Source organism: Chelonoidis abingdonii, chromosome 3, assembly GCF_003597395.2.
Source record: "Chelonoidis abingdonii isolate Lonesome George chromosome 3, CheloAbing_2.0, whole genome shotgun sequence".
NCBI lineage: Eukaryota > Metazoa > Chordata > Testudines > Testudinidae > Chelonoidis > Chelonoidis abingdonii.
Window position 1 is genome coordinate 208,203,625 of NC_133771.1, and position 10,772 is coordinate 208,214,396.

Genomic DNA, 10,772 nt, shown 5'->3' on the forward strand with positions numbered 1-10,772 from the left:
CAGCCTGTCTGCCTTAATTGGTTCTAGCAAGTTCCTGATTACTCCAGTGCAGCCCCTGCTCTGGTCACTCAGGGAACAGAAAACTACTCACCCAGTGACCAGTATATTTGCCCTATACCAGACTCCTGTACCCCACTGGTTTGGGTCTGTCACAATCCTTACATAAAAAGATCAGAACGGCCATATTGGGTGAGACCAATGGTCCATATAGCTCCAGATCCTGTCTTCCAGCTGTGGCCAATGCCAGATACTTCAAAAGGAATTAACAGAACAGGGAAATTATCAAGTAATCCATCCCCTGTTGTCCAGTCGCTGCATCTGGCAGTCAGAGACTTCGGGGCACGCAAAGCATGGGGTTACATCCCTGACCATCTTGACTAATAGCCACTGATGGACCTATTCTCCATGAACTTATCTAATTATTTTTTGAACCCAGTTATACTTTTGGCCTTCACAATATCCCCTGGCAATGAGTTCCACAGGTTGACTATGAGTTGAACATCATTGAATGTCCCCTTGCTGCCCTTCTGATCTTAGTGGAACTACTCAAGAAGCAAGGTGTATTTCATTGTGAGTAAGAAATCTTAGGGCCAGATTTTGCCACCCGTACTCATATTGAGTTGCACCTTACTTTGCAACTAAGAAACTAATCTGGAAAGACAAAAAATTGCAGTATCTGCTTATGTGCACTTCAGATCAATGGGGCTGCTAACAGAATAAGGGCCTACCTAAAGTGAGCAAGGATGACAGAATCAGACCCTTAGACATTAGAGATGGAAGGGCCTAGTACTCATCTTGTCCATCCTTTACCTCCGACAGATTGCTATGTACAATGCACCGAGTGTTGCCCTCATGGAGTGAGGTATTGCTCATCATGATTAACGATGGCACAGTTGGCCCTTGAGTAACTACTGCGGGCTAAGTCAAGCTTGTCAGGCGCATGCAGAGTAATTCCTCCCTGAACTCCCTGCACAGAGGGGGAGCATGCTTACTACTGAACCCTTTATGGGGTGCACCCTTCTGTCCTTGTGTGCTGATTACACTCTGTGGGTTAGTGCAGGATGAGAGATGAGACCATGTCCCCACCTGCTCTCTGTGGGACACCTGCAATCCTGGGGAAGTAGGGACAGAGCAGTCCCTGTGATCCTCTGAGCACACAAACTGCAGTTGTGCCTGGCCGTTACACCAGCTAGGCAGGGGTCAGCAAGAGTCTTCTTGCACCTCACACATACTGTACACCTACAATAGTGCTGGAACAATTTTTGTAGCAAGAGTACTCGAGGTGGAAACCCATGTATTTGGGTTGTTATTACTACTTCAAGCCAGGAGGTGCACACCTGTGTATGGATCAGACAAAAGGTGGCCCTGAGTCAAGTGCAACAGAGAGTATCTAGGGAGAGAGTCCATGGGAGGAAACCTATCACCATCCTGCTCAGTGGTGTGATGCCTGTTGTAGTGATCTCAAGGGCCAAACAAGTTAAAGGTGTTTATAAACTCTTTCACTGTCCAGCATTAAAACAGTGATACTTAGGTTTGGGATTCTATTTTACAGACTTGGTGTACTCGGTTTCTTGGCAAACACCCCAAACCCCATTCATTCTAAAGCTGAAAGTTTATTGATCAAGCACAAGAAAGAACAAGAAACTAAAACAACCATTTATAATGAAAATGGAATTGAGTGAGTATGCAAAAGAAACGTACTTGAAATCCATTAAAGTCTCTCTCCTTTTGGAGGCAAAATATCAGAGGCGCTTATTTTCCTGAACAACTTTGATGAAAAAGAAAGGGTTCATGTTACTGTCAGTCCTGATGTGAGAAAAGTATTCCCTTCTCCTGTTTTTAACAAACAGACAAATACAAGATGGAGAGACGGGATAGAAAAGTTGGGGAACATAAGGCTTTGGTTGCTGTTTTGGGAACAAGGGATGGCTGGTTAGTTAAGAATGGATACTTTGGCTGGCAGCTCAACCACAACACCTGTTGCTTGGATCCTGGTTCGTATTCCAGTCAGTGACATCATCTGGCTGGGTCTTTTCTCCTTAGACAGGGCAGGATTGTTGTTGTCTCATCTTGTGCTGATTCACTGTAAATGATTTTAGGATTCAGTGAAACGCCAAGAGGGTGAGAGATAGATTAGAAGGAAAGAAGGGTGCAGAAGGTAACCCAGCAGGGAAGGAAACAGAACAGGACCTTACATATCTCTGCAGCATTGGCAATTAGGTGTCTCCAGTGATGGGCTGAGGACTGACTGTCATGATGATATAATGACTTTCAGGAATCTGAAGTGAAAAACAAAGTTCCTTAAAGAAGAGCAAGGCCTGCTGTCCTTCCCTTCTGGAATAAAATCCTTCAGTCTGGTCTGCTCCCTCTGTCTTGGAGTCAGGGAAGATGAGATGAGAGTTGGGATGGGAGATTATATTTTTTTCAAAGTCTGTTTTTAAGAACTTGGGAAAGGGGGTGGCATAGTTCTTCTCCTCATTATTTTTGTCCACCAATTAGGCCTAATATCAGCCACACCCATTTTGGTTCTTTAATTTCCATTTCCACGTTATCTTTTTTGTTTTACCAAGCATGATTTCAACAGTCCTTAAACCATATCTGTTTTTGTTAGGACGTATCCAGTATCTCTATCTGCTTTTCTTTCACTTGGTCATAGCATTAGTTATTAAAAACAACTGGACCTGTTTTCCATGGTTAATTTCCAAGAAAGCAAAAAGGTATAGCTTATTGTGATATGTTATGAACTTGCACATACTTTTTACATTTGAACTTACAAATAGAGTCAATTGTTAGGCCCAAAGTGGTTGCACTATCCCATTACCAATACTGCTTTGCACCTCCATTGCACGCACCTTCCATCCAGTGCTTTCAAAGCACTTTTTACACTAGAACTGGCTGGAAATGTTGCAGAAACATATTGGTTGCGACCAGACTTTTACGGTGAAGTTTTCTGAGGACCAGGATGGAATTTCTGATCATTCCCTGTTCCTATCGATGTGTGAGGGGAGCTCTTCTGAGTGCGGATCTCCACGTATCAGTGCAGAAGGAGAGAGGGAGGTCAGTTGTTTACCGTTGACCACTCAAAAGGGGATTGTAGGGACAAAACAGAATGGTGGGGCCAAAAAAGAAAAGAGCCAAAAAACCCACCACCCTTAACCCCTGCTACTTCCACATGGGAACAAATCCCACTACCTATCTCTCCAAGAGAATAATTTTGAGGCAGTTCAGCTAAGGAAACCTCATAGAGTTTATCTCCTTTTCCCCCACAGTCCCCTCCAGCAGGAAAGGGTGAACTGGGCCAGCATTACTAACCAAGTAAAATAAAAATCATGCACCTAAACATTTTTCAATAGGCCCAGTGCACAAATCAAAGGACTAAATGACAAAAGCCCAGCCAAGCGCTGCGAGACCCCAGTGGATACCTTCCCTACTGATACAGCACCATTTATCCTTCCTTCAGAGCCTACAAATGCAACCGTAGCCCTGTAAAAGTGTCTCTGCACCATTGACAAATTTGGTATATAGATTGACAGATATAGCTATGCGAGGTGTCTATCTCATCTACTGATATCTATCTTACCTATCTATCAATGTCAATATCTATAGATGATAAGAAAAATATAGCTCTACCCAGAGCACCATCTTCCAGGTCTTCCACAGCATTTTTTTGTTGCCTGTCTAGATTATAAGCTCGCTGTGGGTGAAGACTGGCTATACAATTTCCAGAAGCCCCTATGTCCTACTGAAAGTTGACGGGAGTGACGCTTCTAAGTGAAATAAGTGCTTCTGAATATGTTAACCTGTGCTGACCAATAATACTCTTTATCCCCTAATAATGGTGATAGTGGTGATAAGATGCCTATTGGTTTTTGTCCTTCAGCCAGTTTTCAGTCCCTATGTCAATGATCTAGGCCAGCTTGAATGAATATTTTAAATTGGGTTTTGTGCACTGTCATACCACACAATTTGAAGTAGTTCAGACAGCATCACAATGGTTACATTCCTTTCATCTACTAACTAAACTTCTGCAATTCAATGAGGGCCATCAGGTTGCTCCGTATGACTCAGCCTGAGCTGCACAAGGATGTCGGGGGTTGTGCACTTCTGGGAAAGCCGCCTCGGTCTGTGTGGGAGTTAAACAGGGATAGGGCTCAGTGCCCAAGACTGTATTTCAAATCCACTCACTAGCAGCTCCACTTAATCTGAAGCCAGGTCTACACTTAAAGCACAGCCTCAAGGGCCAGGCTGTGCACTGAGGAAGTCAGTGGGGCTGAGATGTTGGGAAGGAGGCTCCAGAGCAGCTGTTGCAGTCTCAGCGTTGTGGTGGCCCCTTCTGTGGGCCACCTCTGTGTGGGATTGATCCAGTAGCCCCCTCCCCTCAGTGTCCCTTGTCGATGAAGCACCAGAAGTCCCCTTGAAGCCGGGCTATATGGCACACACAAAGACACAGAATGATAACACAAAAGTGTTGCTACAGGATATCTCCCTAGGCTGGCTAAGTTCTATTCACAAACTAAACAAGTTAAAAAGAGGGGTCCACCTACTCAGCTGGTGTGAATCCCCAACGCAAATTTGATGCCAGCTGGCCCCTGATCAGTCCATCTCATTCTCACAGGAAACATACACATGTCACAGTGGTTCTTTCTGACGCTCAAAGTAGGAGTCGATGATTAACCAATATTAGTATCATTGCTATAATCATATGCTATGAGGATAGCTATAGTGAGTCAAAAAATAGTTCAATCACTGATAGATGAGTGCAGAAATCAGGCGTAACTGACTTCATGTGTGGCCTTACGTGCCAGTCATGAGGCCCATCATCCTGGGTTGGAATTAGTAGGGAGCAGGTGTTGCGTGGTTGAGTGGTGGGAAGCAGTTTGGGGAGCAGGAGCTCATGCATTCTGTCCCAGCAAGAGCTGTGGAGGTCACTCCATCCCCAGGGCTGCAGAAATGGGAACAGAAGGGAGAGAGAGTGGATGACTATGCAATATTTAGGATATAGGAAAGGTAACCACAGCCTGGTCAGGCCATGGAGCTCCCACACTGTGGGATGTCCTAGGGCCCTGATTTAGCCCTTCAAAAGATACTTGGTTAATTAAAGATATATTGCAGCCAGGTGGCCTGCTGAAAGCTGTGAATGTCCCCTCTGTACATCACATAAGAGATAAGTATTTAGGTTTTACACTTTATTTTTTATTTCCCCCCTGGTATCTCTAACGTTAGATGAACTCCAGTGTAATTACTCAGGGTGGTCCTATTACATTCACAGATCTTTTTTTTCAAAGAAAATAGTGCCCAATAAAGTGCACACTACTTTCCATTCTGACTCTTTCCCACAATCAAATGTAGACTGTGGAATGATTTTCTTTTTGCCTACTCTTATACCATACACCAGTGTCAGACTATTAGTCTTGTCTGATGTAGACAAGCAGCAAATAGTAACGAATATAATAGTCCCAACATTTTCAAAAGTGACTAGTATTTTGAGGTGCCTCCATTTTTTGAGAGCAGAATATCCTGCTTCTGAAAATTTGACCCTTTTTAAGGTGTCTTAAGTTAGACACCCAAAATTGAAACATCCAGAATCACTGGTTTATTTCGGTAATCTCAGCCGATAATTGTGTCTCTGTCTCTGCATGATTCTGCAGTAAAGTACTTACTGGTAAAATGAGCTGCCTGATAGGAGAATAGAACATAATCTCTGAATGTATTGTTTGCTAGATCATTTTGATTTTATCAGTCAAATATTAAATAGAAGACTGTATTTAATCAAAGCAATTTTCTGTTCCCAGACTATCGTTAGAGGAAATAAACCTCAAAAGGATACTTCAATCAATGGCCTGCTAGAAGAATTTGACAATATCTCAGTGACACGCTCTAATTCCCTACGGAAGGAAAGTCCTCCCACTCCACACCAAGGAAACTCAAACCATGTACAAAGCCACCAAGAAGAAAATGGATATATCACATATTCTCAGTATTCCAGCGAGTCGGACACCACGACAGACTACGTCACTGAAAAATACAGAGACAAGAGTCTTTATGGGGAAGAGTTAGACAGATACTGCCAAGGTAGCTTCACCCCAAAGCAGAATGGACACGTAATGAAAACAAAACCCAGAGACACCTATTATTCAGAAATTAAGCCCCTGAAGTCAGACATCTCAAGGTTCCTTCCAGATTACCATACACACATGGAAACAAAAAGCAAACCAATTGAGTACGGTGGCCTAAAGTTGGAATATCAAAGGATTCTTAGTGGATCGTCTCTAGACTACAGAGAACCCTTTCACTACGCTCCATCTAGAACTTCAATGCAGAGTGAGTGCTCAAAAGAGAGACTGGAATACAGTGACAGCGACTGGGGAGATGGACCAGACAAGGATGACTATGACAAAAGACCAAAGTCATCCTATGTAAACCAAACAAGTCCTCAGCCAGCCATGAGACAGAGATCCAGATCAGGTTCGGGTCTTCAGGAACCAGTCGTGCCATACGGAGCAAGTGTTTTTAAACCAAATCAGCAAGGGCATTCGTATAGTTCATACACCTACCCTCGCTTGTCGGAAACGGCAGGAGGCATTCCAAAGGTAAAATTAACATCTGTAGGTGCTATCAGTACAGGCCAGCACTTTCACAGGTGTGACCAGCAGTTTCCAAATGTGGTTGTATAAAGCTGAGCACTTGAATCCATAGTTAGGCACCTACGTAAAAATGGCCTGATTTCCTGAGGGGCTCAGCACCTATAACTCCCATTGATTTCACTGGGAGCTGCAAGTGCTCAGCAAGTCAATACCTTTGAAAACCAGGCTGCTTTTCCTTAGGCATCTGAATAGGTGCTTCACTATGTTCTGTTGTTAGATTTCACTGACCCTGTACCAAGTATGAACTCCCAGAGTACTACAGTAACCTTATAATCATAGAATATCAGGGTTGAAAGGGACCTCAGGAGGTCATCTAGTCCAGCCCCCTGCTCAAAGCAGGACCAACCCCGACTAAATCATCCCAGCCAGAGCTTTGTCAAGCCTGACCTTTAAAACCTCTAGAAAGGAGATTCCACCACCTCAAGTCAGAGACTGTTCCCTTAGACACCCCAGTCTATCTTGCCACCCAGACAAGCTGGACTGTGCGATAAATGGTCACTTATACCAAAAAAAACACAAAATATTCAGGTTGCACCCAGTCCCAAAAGACCAGTCACTCACCTAGGTCAATTTGCATCCTGGTTGTCACACAATGCTGGTAGCCAATTCTATAGTAAACTCACTAAAGGTTTATTAACTCAGACAAAGGAATGAGAGTTATTGAGATGTTAAAGCAAATAGATGTACAGTTGAGTCACAGTCCATAATTTCAAGGGGTAGCAGAGATGTAGTAAGCTGCCAGTTTCCCAAAAGTCTTTTAGGGCTAATCAGAGTAACTATGGGGACCTCCATTTTCTCATTAGTTATTCTTCCCTGTTAGAATCCAAACAGTCCAGAGATAAAGAATTTTTTCTTATGTCTATACTTAGATTTTCTTCGCGCAGAAAACAAGCTGACGGGATGACTGCCCACAGGGGTTGGGGGTGTCTTTCTTTGATGATGGAGCACATTTAGAGTCTTTGATCTCTGATCATCACACACAATAACCACTGGCCTTTAAGAATGTGCACACTCCTGTTACAGTTCTTCATTTGCATTATGCAAGGCTTCTTTCTCATTTGATGGGTTATTTAGTTACAGGGATATAGACAATGTAAATGTTTGCTAGTCCATTATAACAGGATGCAAATATGTGAACACTAGCTGTGTAACATCCCATTAGTTTTCATGAAGTTTAAACGCCAAATATAGTCTTATGCATTTAACATTCACTTTGATCTATACTAAAACACAAGTGAATTGGCCTGGTTTCCAGCCGTGAGTGTGTCAGTTCTCAGCTGACACTTAGGTGTTGGCCAGACCTGACACTTGACTTACCACCATCACATATAGTTCTTTCCTCAGTGTTACACAGGGAAAATGGCCAAAATATATAAACTTGGGGACCTAAACTGAGCCACCTAAGTCTGCATTCAGATGCCTAAGTAAAAAGCAGCCTCGTTTTCAACGGTATTGACTTGCTGAGCACTTGCAGCTCCCATGTGCTGAGCACTTCTTCCAAGGGATGCGATCTGTTTTATTGTTGTATAATTTCACATTTTAATGCTCGCGGGGTTGAGAGCACTAGAAAATCGATTCTATCTACCTCCTGAACAGAAAGCAACAATCGAAGCTCTACCACAAATATATTGTGACCGTATGCCGGAGGAATGTGAAAGGCTTGTTCACTCTCTACGGCCACCCACTCTTTAGCTTCTCTGCTGATCCTACCACCAAGAGTTCTAGTTAATGCCCGGGCCTACTAGATGTAAACCAAGGAGGTTTAGTCTAAATTAAATTCAAGCAAGCATTTTGGTTTTGGGTTTCAGGCCAAACCCCAGGGACAGAAGAGTTCCCAGCCACTAAGTGTCTTCAGTTGCCCCTTCTGTGCTCATTTGTGTTAAGCAAAGTCTAAGCAAAGTCATATATGTCTAAGGGATGTTTGGGTCACCTGTGGCTAACTCAAGCACTATGCTTTTCTTAACCTGTTTGTTATATAATTTTTTTAACATCGGCTTTAATAAAATTTGTAAATTTGCAGGATTGGTCCCTTAAACAGGACTGTAGACAGAGGTATTTTTTAAAAGGATCACTGCAGTGTAGGCTCTTTGGAAAGAGTGCCTCCATGCAAGATTCACTGTCAGCTATGCTTTCCTTAGAACACTGAAAACATTTCTACAACCTTAGCGCACTTGATACTCGATGATTCACCATTCTATGCAGCAGTTACAATTCCCAACTCCATCAGCAACTCCAGGAACTGAACAGCAGTTCTTTTGTCTACGGATGATTGCTAGAGAGTTTCCTTTTCAGAGAGGCATTAGAGAGACAATGGTTTATTAAATGAGTTTACTAAATAAGAATCGGGTTGTGAATCAGATATCTTACCACTGAGATTGCTTTTAAAGTATAATTAAAAGGGAAAAAAGTAAGTATTGAAAAAATCTGCAGGCACGAATGCAAGGCTTTAAAAATATATTCAGGAAAGATAGTCACTACAGCTAATACATCTGAAGGGTAGATTTAGTTCAGTATTGCTTGCAGCTGTTTCATCTGATATACCATGTATCTCAGATTCATCCCTGGTGTAACTCAAGTGAATTCAGTGATGTAACACCAGGGATGTATTTGGCCCTATGTATTTAACTCCAGCTTTACAGTGGGATCCACTGCATACTTCACACATGCATACAGTCTCATTAATTTATTGGATCGGACTGGTAGTCCAAGTAGAAAGTATCATGTCTCCAACAGTGGACCGTACCATCTGCTTCAGAGAAAGTTAGGGCAAGTTTCTTCCTCACCTCCTTCAGTGAGATGTTGGTTAGTGCCCTTTGGGTTTGATCCAAAGCCCACTGAAGTCAAACTTGCCCTGAACCAAGAGGGTTTATATCCTGTATACACTATGTTTCCTAGCTGACGTCGCTGTGGATGTTTATGTAAGCTTTTAATCCTTTTTTTAAGCATACTAATTTCTTGGCCTTTATGATACCTTGTGGCAATGAGTTCCAAAGATTAATAATGTGTGCTGTACTTTTACCAGCTTTAGATGTATCATCCTTCAGTTTCACTACATATCCCCTTGTTCTTAAGTCATGAGGGGGTAAATAGGATACCAATCTCTGACACTTTACTAGCTGAAAGGTGTAGGTTTGGATTCGGTATCTCCTTCTGTGTAGAAGGCTGATCAACAAAAATTTTGCTTCTCTGCAATATCCTTGTCCGACTTAAGCATATCTCTTTGTTCTCTGGCTGCCTCAGAGACCTACCTATTTTCTCACAGGTTCCCTGCTTTTGGAATACACATTTCTTGTTATTTGTTTATATGTCTTTAGCTATTTGCTCTTCAAATCCCCTAACTTCCATTTTACATTTTTACTACCAGAGTTTGTTCCTTTCCCTTGGCTTCACTTGGTCTGGATTTCAATTTTTGAAGAATACCTCTTTGGCTTTTACTAATCCCTTGAATCTTACCATTTAAACATAAGAAACATATGAACATAAAACCAGCCATGCCAAATGTCCTGCCCAATATCCTGTCCTCCGACAGTGGCCAGTGCGAGGTGTTTCAGAGGGGATGAACAGAACAGGCAATCATCAAGTGATGATTTAATCTCTGCTGTTTTGTGTTACTGTCTTGCTTCATTTTTTAGTTTAGGGCTACACATACTTCTAGATACTCTGTTGTCCTGTGATACAGAAGCCTCCATGCAGAGTGTAAGGATTTTAATTTTCTCACTTGTCGGGGCTTTTCTGGATTACCCCTTTCACTTTTTTTGAAAATTCCCCTCTTAAAGATTAAAGACACAGTGCTAACTTATGATACAGCCTCTCCCGTGAGGATGTTGAATTTAATTACAGTGTGGTTACAAGTATTCAATGGAAGCTGGGACTCCCTCTGAGACCTCTTTCCACTTGTCTTCCCAAGAACTCAGTTTGACTCCAGAATTCGTCACTCAGGTATCTTTATTTGGCTATGCTGAGTTGATCAGACTCAAAAGCTGCTTCTGGGAGCTGCTTGAGGTAAGCGCCACTTGGAACCTGCACCTCTGGCCCCCTCCCATGCCCCAACCCCCTGCCCCAGCCCTGATCCCCCTCCTGCCCTCCAAACCCCTTGATCCCAGCCTGGATCACCTTCCTGAACCCCCA

The 10,772-nt window shown here is 42.9% G+C and overlaps 1 protein-coding gene across 4 annotated transcripts in view; it reads left to right on the forward strand.

Moving 5' to 3' along the window:
- Positions 1-10,772, forward strand: part of PAK5 (p21 (RAC1) activated kinase 5) — a 197,020-nt gene that overhangs the window by 146,729 nt on the left and 39,519 nt on the right. For all 4 annotated transcript variants that reach the window (XM_032800141.1, XM_032800142.1, XM_032800143.1 and 1 more), the window contains one exon: positions 5,793-6,590. In XM_032800141.1, the coding sequence (XP_032656032.1) occupies positions 5,793-6,590 (798 nt within the window). The remainder of the gene's footprint in view (positions 1-5,792; positions 6,591-10,772) is intronic.